The sequence below is a fragment of the Thunnus albacares genome, chromosome 11 (genome assembly GCF_914725855.1).
Source record: "Thunnus albacares chromosome 11, fThuAlb1.1, whole genome shotgun sequence".
Lineage (NCBI taxonomy): Eukaryota > Metazoa > Chordata > Actinopteri > Scombriformes > Scombridae > Thunnus > Thunnus albacares.
Genome location: NC_058116.1, coordinates 146,978 through 159,181, shown reverse-complemented (window position 1 = coordinate 159,181; position 12,204 = coordinate 146,978). Strand labels below are relative to the sequence as shown.

General features: G+C 38.0%; 1 protein-coding gene across 1 annotated transcript in view; it reads left to right on the top strand.

Moving 5' to 3' along the window:
* The window catches only part of enox1 (ecto-NOX disulfide-thiol exchanger 1), a 99,919-nt gene extending 90,092 nt beyond the window's left edge, over positions 1–9,827 (top strand). Inside the window, exons 13-14 of the mRNA XM_044366220.1 lie at positions 3,968–4,053; positions 7,138–9,827. Coding sequence (XP_044222155.1) covers positions 3,968–4,053; positions 7,138–7,269 — 218 coding nt within the window. The 3' untranslated portion in view covers positions 7,270–9,827. The remainder of the gene's footprint in view (positions 1–3,967; positions 4,054–7,137) is intronic.
* Positions 9,828–12,204: the final 2,377 nt, after the last annotated feature.

The following is a 12,204-nucleotide window of genomic DNA, read 5'->3' as shown; positions in this document are numbered from 1 at the left end:
GGAAAAACTCACCTTAATGGGAAGAAACCTCAAGAAGAACCAGGCTCTAGGTAGGCAGCCATCTGCCTTGACCGGTTGTGTTGAAGTGGTCAATTGTATCAAAAGCCACAGTAAGATCTAAAAGCAACAAAACAGATGTTTGGCTGTTGTCAGTTGCTAAAAGGATATCATTAGGAACTCAAAGAAGTGCTGTTAAACAGGGCCCATATTTATCAAGCATCTTTGAGCAAGAACTCAGTCCTGACCAGCCAGAAATTCTCAGAGTGATGTATTTTTGGTCCTAGGACTAGAAGGAATAAAAGCATTTCATCAACTTGCAATTAAGGAAATCACTCCTGTCTCTTGCCAAGCTGCTAAACCTGAGTCGCTAGGAGATGGTGGTCTGAGATGTTTTGGGAATCCTTATGACAATGATATTATAGATTGTTTTGTGGCTGACTTGCTTGTGCGTGACGCAGAGGAAAACATGCTGTCTCCACAGAAACCTTAAAGATCCCCTCCAGACGTACATTAATACATATAATAACATTCTGTTGGGAACAACAATTTGTGTCTGATATGGTTTCCACAAAAAAAGTGTAATTACCATGTTAAAATCCTTAAAATGACATCCACTCTTTCTCCCTCAGTAAAAATCCATGATCTATAAATATGCAAATATATTTCTTTTCAGAGGTTTTCCTGCTGGACACACAGACATGGCCGAAAATATTGGTACCCTTCTACCTTTTTAAAAAAAAAAAAAAAAAAAGTAATTTTCTCTGTATTAAGTAGAAACTGACAGAAGTATATGGTATCCATCATTCTTTATTTCACACTGAATATAACTGAAACTTTGCTTTTGATTTACAACTTAACATATTATGTTATGCAATAAAACAAATTAAAATGGCACCGCCAAAAATATTGTTACCCTAAACTTAATATTTTGTAGCACAGCTTTGGGAGGCAATAACTGCAGCGAAGCGCTTTCTGTAACTCTGAATAAGTTTTCTATACTTCTCCACTTGTAGTTTGGCCCATTCTTACTGAGCAAATTGCTCCAGTTCTCTCAGGTTTGATGAGTGCCATCTCCCAACTGTAAGTTTCAGCTCTTTCCACCAGTGCTCAATAGGATTCAGATCAGGACTCATAGCAGGCCACTTCAGAATGGTCTAAAATTTTCTTCTCATCCACTTGCTTTTTGGTGTATGTTTGGGGTAATTATCCTGCTGTAAGCCCCATGACCAGCAACCAAGACACAGCTTTCTGACACTGGGCTGCATGTTTCACTCCAAAATGCCTTGATAGTCTTCTGATTTCATTGTGCCCTGCACAGATTCAAGGCACCCAGTGCCTCAAGCAGTAAAGCAACCCCGAAACATCACTGAGCCTCCTCAATATCTCACGATAGGCATGGTGTCCTTTGCTTTGAAGGCTTCATTTTCTTCTTCTGTAAATATAGGGTTGGTGTGATTTACCAAGAAGCTCTAATTTTGTGTCTCCCCCTTAGAAGTGGGGTCTTCATGGGTCTTCTACCACGGAGCCCATTTTCATGGAGATAGTGATGGATGGTGCGACTTGAAACTATTGTTCCTTGAACTTGAAGATCAGCTTGGATCCATATTGAAGTTTTCCTTGGTTCTTTTTTCGACCATTTGAGCTCTGTTCAATCTCGGGCCAATTTTCCTCTTGCAACCACGTCCAGAGATGTTGACTACAGTTCCATTGGCCTTAAACTTCTTAATAATATTGGCAACAGTGGTCACAGGAACATCAGGCTCTTTGGAGATGGTCTTGTAACCTTTACGTTGACCTTTATGTTGACGTTAAGCTATTACCTTTTTTCTAATGTCTTCAGACCACTCTCTAGTTTTCCTTCTGTTTTCCATGTTCAATGTGATGCACACAGTGGCAGCAGAGTGAGTAATTTTTCCTATGATACTAATTAAAACAGAATAGTCCGCTTAAAGTACCACTACAAATCAATTATTTTTTACAACTTCTAAAGGGTACCAATAATTTTGTCCAAGGCATTTTAGAATGTCTTTGTAGAACAAGCATGAATTAATTATTTTCACAACTTTTTCGTTCTGTTCCACTGCAAACCAAACATAGACATGCATTGATAATGAAATATCTTTTAATTTCAACACTGTTCAGGGTGCATGGTGCATTATTTTAATAAAATGAAAGGGTACCAATAATTTCAGCCATGTCTGTGAGATGTCTCTTACTTCACTGTAAAGTTCATTCTCAGAGAAACAAGAAGAAAAACATATTTTTGAGTGCATCTTTGCAACATCAATGAGTCTGTCACAACCTGCGATTTTGGCAGTCATAAATCAAATTTTGTTCACTCTTACAGCCCTCTCAGAAAGATAATACACATGACGAGGGCCCTGAGCTGGAGAGGAATAAAACTCTTAGTTGTTTCACCACAATCATTTTGCGCTGGCTTGATGTCGGCTGCATTATGAAGGATATCTCAACTTGATTACAGCAGGTAAAACCTAACATACTTCATCAGCCACCACAGTGGACTCTAGTGTATCATCCCACACTGCCACCTATTGGCCAGCTTTTGTAAGTGCAACACAAATTTCTCAAAACCAAGATGGTCGCTGGTCGGCCGGAAACGCTCAGCAGCTTAGGAATATCTTGCCAAGATATTGCTGCAAGGGTAGTAGACCCTTGCAGGTAAATAAAATTTTGTAATATCAAGTAACAACTAAGGAGTAATACAGTTGTTCAAATTACCAAGTATTGATTTTATGTTGTGAGAAAATGACGATTAATCATCTGTCCACTAATTTGGACATCATGCATCGCTGACTATATTTCAACTACAATTATACTATTACTGTGACTTTATTGTTCTTGAAAATACTTCATCTGCAGTAACTTTTTTGGCTGTAAATCAATTGATTTATATTATTAGAATGTAACTTGCAGTTTTAGGGGGCTAAGGATACTGAGGGAGCTGAGGATGCTGAGGATGCTGAGGGGGCTGAGGGGGTTAAAGATCCATGTGAAAAACTCCTTGAAAAATGCATGTTTAAAAAAAATGTTCAAAAAAGTTGAGATATTTTTTTTCATGCCGAAAGGGGAATAAAAATCCTGACTGAGGTTATCATAATTCATGCATGAAAGGGTTAAAACAGTTGAAGTTTTCTTGGTGGACATTAAACTTCCATTTTAAGAGTGTGCGCACACAAATTAGCCCCCCACCTCCCTACCCCTTTTCACCCCACAGTTCTCTGGTGGCAGTGTTCCATGTTAGCAGGCCTGGGGGCAGGGAACTGAATTAGGCCTGTCTGTAATTGCCAGCGTTTCGCCACATAAATCAAGGAAATAAATATTGGCTGTTTGGGTTCCTCCAGGGGACGTCACTCTATTTCCTTACCCCATCACACCCCCATTCCTCCTCCCCATCCCCCTCCCTCTGCATGACTGCCTACCTTAGCAGGACCTCTCAGAAGTAATCGACTCAAGTGTTTTTTTATGTGGCTGCCCCGCCATTTGTTTATTGTGCAGCACTTCATGAGGATGCAGATCGGCTGCTCTACCAGAGCCTGAACCTTTATATCTAATATCCATTCTAGTGGATTTTACTCTCTGTCATCTCTCACTCTCTCTCTCTCTCTCTCTCTGCTTTATTGGCGTGAAAAGCCAGTGCTCTTAAAGCACTCATGAGTAGCACAAAATGGTGATTAACTTGGGCATATTAAATAGTAAATATTAACAATATGCAAACAATCTGACAGTTTAGAATTCCTCTTTGCTGTCATTAATCCGGGAATTGTGGCATAAATACACACAAGTATTAGCATTCCTTTTCTAATGAGATTTCATTTATTCTCTGCTAAATCTTCAATTCCTAAACATGTCTGACAGTGAGACATTCTGTTTGTGCTGTTTAAACTGAACCATCTCTTCAGTATCTGTCTTGCCATGAGTTTGTCTGAAGACCTTTTTTCTTCTGCAGGTATTATATCAACATTCCTTCACGTCCATCCTTTTGGTGCCAACCTTGAGTATCTGTGGTCGTACATACAGAGACTCGACGCAAAGGTGAACAAGGTCACACTGTTGTCTGCACTGCTATGATACTGTATCATTCAAATGTTTTGCTACACCTAGCAAGGTGTAGACCAGTGTGAGTTTCAATGCAAGTCCTTCAAAACTAAAACATGTCATACAACTTTTCTACTCTCATACAACTCTGAGTTTACTGAATCATATTTGTTCTCTAATTTAAAAAAAAAAACATGTTCTTGGGAACAACTGGATATTTTGTTCACAGATGGATACAAAGAGTTCAATATTGAGATGGAATGTGAAATTGGTTTGGGCAATTGGTTTGGGCTATTCATAGACGTCATGTTTCGGAAAAAATTGGTCTGAAAGATGAGGCTTGAATGAATACAAAATATTGTTTACCTGAATTGAAAGTTGGATATTCAACTTTTAACTAACTGATGGCTTGAGATGATGTAAGATTATATGCTCTTTAACTAGGAGCTGTGCCATGGGTCAAGAAACACTCAGCTCTAAAGGCCTAAACACACCAGGGGCTTTTTTTTTCATGTGATTAATTTGCATGTCAATATGTTTTTTCACTTTCACACAGAACGCAATATTATAAGGCAAAAACGCAACATGATTTTTTTTCGGAACAAGGTCGATTTTTCTGAGTTTTCACACAGCAAATAAAAGCATCAATCAATCACAAAATGTAATCTGCACAGACAGCTGTTTATTGTGAAGGCCCACGTGCGGTATTGAATATCCTGCTGTATGTGTTTTGAACTTATTTACTGTATCTACATTGATTGATCAGCTCCCAGAGAGCCTGAGGTCCTCTTGGTAGGTGATTCCATAATTAGATTTGTTGAAGTCCCAAATGGAATCAGCTACTCTCTAGGGGTGTAACTGGACGTTATGGTTTGGTGCATGCAGTCATACGAAGAATTCCCTCCATGACTCAAACAATTACTGTCAAAATAGTTTAATAATCCACTTACTCTGATGTGTGGAACAATAATTCTGAGTTCCACTCAGAAGGTTTTGGCAGCGGACCACTTAGATGTAGCCTGGTTACTCTATAGTGTCGCTGCTGTCAGAATGATAAACTAGAGACCCATAACACTGACCAAGTGCAACACTATTATTAAAATATGCACGTTATCTCCATAGTGAAATGATACCACGTCTCCCCGTCCCCCTCCCCTTTCTGTGACGGTCGGCTTTTCACTCCACCTTTGAATGAAGCTCTTCAAACGATAAACACACTACTTGCCCCCACGATCAATGACTGCCACCTGACTGCCCTCACTATTATTGTGCAAGTCAGCACAAATGACACTAGGATCAAACAGTCTGTTTGACTACAGCAGGACTTTGAGACACTGGCAGAAATGATTGAGAGCCTCGAAAAAATATTCATTTTTTCTGGTCCCATTCCTACACTGAGGAAATCCTGTGAGAATTTCAGCCACATTTTCGGCGTGCATCATTGGCTTCTCAATTTCTGTGTTGCTACTAGTCTTGGTTTTTATCAACAAGCAAGATAATCTCCATTTTAACTGCAAGGGAAGATGACTGTTAAATGCAAACATCACTTACAGTTTGCAAGCCAGTAGGGAGTATGGGACACAATAGTTACACACACTCTGCTCCAGATATATATATCAATCCCCTATCCCTGCCTTTTCAAACCCCAGCTTTCACTATACCGGTTCTCACAGGTATGATACCCTCTGTTAATAACTCTAACCAAATGGTTAATCAGGAGGATCAGTTCTGTTATCTCCAGCCAACACAGCTGCTCCTCAACCTATGAGTCTCACCATGCCTGTTAATTTAGCCCTAAATGCAAGACCTTTGTTTTCAGTGATTTTATTACAACCTGCAATTTGGATTTTTTTTTTTTTTTTTGGAGACCTCATTTAGCGGTGACAGCAGTTCTTTGCTGAGCTCACTCTTGCAAGGCAATATCATTAGTTTTGCGGGTGTTTGGTCATAAACCAAAGCATGAGACACATTAAAATATTGACCTGACGATGACACTAGATGAAAAGTCAGAGGATCACCAAAGTTATTACAATTCATCCTGAATGTGTGTACCAAATTTCATGACAATCCATCCAGTAGCTTCAGTCTGGACCAAAATTGGCAGTTGACATCGCCAACAACATTGCAGCCATTAAGCCATGCCACTAGCAACATAATACTATGTTTAGAAAATGCTTTACATAAAAATGTGAAATTCTGTAAAATATAATCATATTATTGAGGATATTAAAGAGTTCTAATGCATCCTATTGTTGGATTATATTTACAAATGTAAACATCCTAATCCTAATCCCCCTGTAATGAGTATAAAATGGAGCTCATAGCAAAGGTTCAGACTGAAACATTAGTCCGTGGGGCTGCTGCTAACTGATTTCATAGGCCTCTGCACAGCACTGCAAGCTGAAACACACCAGGCTTCACCCATGTTAGTTAATTTGAGACACTGCTGCTACTAACTTGTCATACTTTATGTGCAAATATACACTGATTGTTTTTGGTTTCTAATTGATTCATAGGAAGGAAAATATTTGGATTTGATTTTTTTAAAAGGAGCAGACTGGTTTGAATTGATTTCATTTTGATTTAATGTCTCCAAGCACCTCAGGATTGTTAAGATATTGTGTTATATTTAAAATTATTTAAAATAAAATTGAAAAATATTGTCAAAAAATATGGAATTGTCTTGATTGCTGCATTAAGATACTGACCGACATATCTTACAGTAGATAACACTTTCCTGTGATAACCACAGCTTGATGTTTTCATATAATTCTATACTAAGTAAACAGAAAAAATAATGAGGAAAAAGCACATGAACTGCAGATTATTCACCAGATTCCCTCTAAGTGAGTAAAAAGTAAATGGGAACAAGCACCGTTGAATGGAGCCAATGCACCAAATTCAAAAGTAAACTAATGGAGGATAGTTTTTTGCTTAGTAAAGGTTTCTCTCAAAGCATGGTCAATTAAAAATCACTTAAAATGTACTGCTTTTCTTTCTGTATTATTACATTTTCATCTCCTTTCCTGTCCTCTCACTCTACCTCTCCATGTCTCTGCTGTCTCTCACGTCCTCGGTCAGGTATCAGCGGGGGAGCTGGAGCGTCTGATGGTCCGTCTACCCAGTATGTTCAGGCAGGAGCTGAGTGGTGTTGGTGCAACACTGGAGAAACGGTGGAAATTCTGTGGATTCGACAGCCTCAGTTCCGCGTGACACAGGGAGAATGCACACACACCTTGGGGAAACACATTAACATGAACTTTTAATCTATGTGTGTGTGCGCTTCCTTCCATCCAATATCGTGTTGGAAATGGAAGTATGTTCCAATCATGTTGGAAATATAGCAGTGCATCAGATGATGATACTCTCTAAAGCAGACACTGGAAACTGTTGAGGAGGCGGATGTTCAGGCATCGGAAAGGAGGAAATCCCAAATCAAAAGTCACTTCCTGATATTGGATTGAGGTGATATAACTGAGAATTGCTGATTACAGATATTTATCACAATGAGGGGGACAGCAACAGGACCCAACACTTCACAGGCAGAATACATCAGACCAGATCACACTTCACTTTGTTCATGTTGAGGGGATCTCCAAACCTGAGTCTCTTTGCTTTGAACTGAATCATGGTCCTTGGTTATCTTGTCGGTGCAGCACCCCAAATCAACAGAAAGAACAAGTAAAAGTTAAACCAAACTTGCTCCTTGGTGCCATTTACACAATGGGTTACAAAGCAAAATTTCAAGCCAAACAATACATTTATCGACAAAATGGGAACATTCATTTCCTTTTTTGTACAGAAAGTAGGTGGTCAAGGTTTGTGCAGTGCACACATCCTCACATCCTCCCTCCTCATGATACTCTGAGCATTGGTTTGGAAATGTATTTAAAAACCTCCATCCCAGTGGTGAAACAAACTAACTAAAGCAGCAACAACTCAAAACTTTTTATAGGAACTTTTAAAACTGTGTCATCTGATAAAATGAAGACTCCTGGTTGCTGAGAAAAAACATTAAAACATATCTGATACCTTCACATAAAAAATAACAAATCAATCACAAGTATGCATAGGGCTCTATTTTCATGCCTGTGCTTGCGCTGGTGACATTGCATTTTTCCTCTCCTGAGATAGTGTGGTATTATGCTAGCTCCATGCATCGCAGTAGGAGGGCTGTAGAGGGTGTGTCATTGCCAGTCCAGCAGAATCAGGACTGCTCTTTTAACTTTGGTTGTTAAATGTTATAGTGGTGTGTCCCAAAACCAACTAATTTGTGGACTGTAAACAGGATCATTACAGAATAATTGCTAGCAAAGTAAATGATTAAATAGGCAACAGGTCCATTCTCAGCTAATCAGTAATTATTGTTGTATGCAAACAATCAAATGTAATTGAATGAAACCTTTTTTTCAAAAAGTAATACACAAAATAGGAAATAGGCTACAACGTACCCAACACTTTGACCCAATTTTTAATTTTACTTGTATTTTATTTATTGCATTACTTTAGTATTTAAAGTTATAATCCTGCAGATTTTCATTAACCCCATTTTGAAAGTATTTATGCCAGCAATAGCAATTAAATGTATTAACATTCTGTCATTACCTCTCTATATAGTAGTTTTCATTATGAGTGGTGTAGTCTGTCATTCCCTTACGGGATTCAAATGGCCTTCACACACAAGGGATTAACGGGAACTGATGCAGCACAATGCCAAATAAAACCGCACACATTATATACACTTTATGCAAAGAAAACATGGTGACTGCCAGACCTTCAGCATGTCCAGAAACATGAATTCAACTTTAAAAGTGCTATTGGCAGCATAACTGAGCTGCTGTATTCATACTTTCAACTACATCTCAGACAATAATAACTCATTCTAATAATAGATAACAGCTTCCCAAGCTGTCTGCACATCATGATGGAGAGAGCTTTGTGTTTGTAGGGGATGAAGGTAATGAATGTGATTGGTCATTGTTGTCACAGCCTGTTACACACCCACTTATTATGTAGAGTATTTTTTTTTATTTATCCTGAAAACCATTTCTAATTGGAGATAGTTTTGGAGTTGCTGTGTAAACACAATGGGTTAAACATGAGACTCTTTTTAGTTCTGGACTTGATGTGTAACAGCTCTAATGGAGGAAACCTCTCCAAGGTTTGAATTATCCTGACTAGCTAGGTGTGAGAATACCCCAGGCCCGCTGTCTCATTTGCTTCCTGCTCAGGCCTCCTTCAGAGATCATGGACATAAGGGTGAAAAAGGACAATATTTGAGAAATATAAGGATGATGGAATTAAGAGAGAGAAAAGAGAGAATAGGCATTTTGTAAATTATGACACAAAGAAGAGTAGTAATTTCAATCATTCCACTTAATTTATTTCATTATACTGTATGAAGAAGCTGTTCACTGATGGCAGCAGACTGGAATGTCTTACATACTGTCTTTAAGTATGATGAAATGAAAAAAAGTTGTTTTTTTTAAATATACTTCTCAGTGTTTATAACAATGTTTTTTTCCTGTTGAATGGAGATGCAGAAGCTTAGAGTGCAGACGAAGAGAGAGGTGAGCTGTGTGACAGAGTGAGGCTGGAGAAACAGAAAATGGGAATGGGGGATGAAAAGGAGGAGATGCCACAGATTGTCCTGTTTTGTTGGTATCAGCTTAATGTTCTCATTTTTGTGTTTCCAAAGACCACAATGCTGTACATGTATAATTAAAAATGATAATTATGTAATTTTGTATTACTCTTCCAAAACAAACATAGAGGATTAATTGTTTTTTGTGTGTTTGTCCCACTTAAATAAAGGTTTCAAACATCACAATAATTCCACATTTACACAGCTGTTCAAAACCAGGGAGCTACTTCTGATGTTACACAGCTATAATAGACACATCTATTGAAAAGTGTGTGTGTGTGTGTGTGTGTGTGTGTGTGTGTGTGTGTGTGTGTGTGTGTGTGTGTGTGTGTGCGTGTGCGTGTGCGTGCGCGTGCGCGTGTGCGTGTTTGTGTGTTTGCGCCTCCTTGCAGTTGGATATCTACATTTTCCATTTCCATTTATTCATTTAGCAGATGTTTCTGTCCAAAGTGATGTACAAATGAGGAACAATGAGGTACAAGCTACAGCAGATCAAGGAGAAGCCTTCAAGAATTAATGTCTCAAGATTCATGTTCTACCTGACACAAGTGCCACAGGCTTGTAGAGGCTTGAAGTAACATATTCAAGCCTAGCAGAAAACTTTTTTTCTGAGAGGGATGGAGAGATGGAGAATGAGAATGTTCTGCTAATAAGTATATAGGATGAAAGTGAAAGTACTCTCAGGAGAGGCAGGTTGGAAGCATTTACATTCCAGTTTGGTAATAATAAGGTAATAGTGGGGTGATATTTTGATAATAAGGAGGCAATAATAATGTAATGGTAACTAACAAGTGATTGATAGTTAGACTTGATTAGACTTAAAAGCAGAAATTATGCAGAAACACATCTAAAGATGCAAAATGCTTAACTACATATTTCTTCTTAATTTCATGGTGATATTAGATTAAACCAACACCAACAGGCACAGTAATTACCTGGAAACACACCTGGTAGTTTCTGTGCAACAGCCATGAATCAGTGCTGCAAAATGCATACCCAACCTTTCATGTTATAGAAGATATAAAAAGGTGTATTTTCTTTAGCACCAAAATACCATAAAAAAAACATGTATGAACATGTTTCAAAGGCTTTGCTTTGAAGTTTGATGAGTAAAATATGTACATTAGAAGCACACAATTCTTGTTAATTCATCAACAACATATCATGTTGTGTTTAGTTAAAAGTTGTAGGGTTAGGCCTACCACAAGTGTTTCCAGGTAATTACTATGCCTCTTGGTGTTGGTTTAATCTAATATCACCATGAAATTAAGTAGAAATATGTAATTATTCATTTTGCAGCACATATTCATGGCTATTACAAAGAAACTACTAGGTGTGTTTCCAGGTAACAAATGATAGCATTAAACGAATATTTTGTACAGTATTTACTAAAAACAAAAGGGAATGTTTGGAACAAAAAGGACGAGGAATCTCAGCACTACAATCTGGTAATTACCAATTTTGGTAGTAGCCCATAATATTTTGAAAATATGAACCATGTTACCTAATAATTATCAGGTGATTACCTTATTAATTAATGTCACCATATTACCATTTTAAATAAAAATATGACATAATCTTATTATTAGTAGATTACCATAGCACACTAGTGATTTTTGAAGACAGAGAGAGATTCTGCTGATGGAATGGAGTTTGGCAACTATTTAAGAAAATCTAGGGCAGACTGTGCCGTCTATGAGCCTTAAAACATGAGCCTGTAGTTCCTTACAGTGTGTTGAGACTGAATGGGAAGAAAATTTTAGATGTGGGCTGACTGCATACAAAGATAATGGAGAAACACAAGCCGGTGCAGATAGACAATTATGTGGCACAAATTGAGGCTGGGACACACCAACTCAAATGTTTCAACTTTATCTAAAAATTTGAGATTTAGTGCCTTAGGCTCTGTAACTCCAGTTACAGAGACATGGAAAACGAGAATAAAATAAGATAAACACAATACAGCTACAGCTCACATCTACGCAGCTGGTACATTGTGTCTCTTATGAATAAATAAGTTCTGCAAAATCATTTCCAATACCTAAAAGAGGTCAGAGATGAGGTAGGCTGGTGATAGTTGAGACTTATCAAGTTTCAGTAGGCTGAAACTTATTCTAGTAAATACTTTTGCACAAAAAATGGATAGTCATCTTTTTTTTTTTTTTTTTGAAGTCAAGAGAATAACCTTCATGATATGCGTTACTGCCCCATCATTCTGGATGGGAATTAAAACAAGTAGGCTACCCAACTAAGTGTTAACCATAGAAGGAAAGTGTTTCTCTCCTCTATGGATATCTGGAACATGATCCACTCAGTTCACTTAGCTGAGCTTTACTAGAAAATTAATTCTTTTTAATTTCTAAGTCTTTACTTAAGCCACTTCTTGTTGCTGAGTTTTAATTTCTGTTCATTCACTTGTTGCATTGGGAATGCTGCAATTCTGGGGGGGTAACTAGAGGATGCAGGTTAATGAATCTTTAATACTAGTCAAAAGTTTGAAAGAG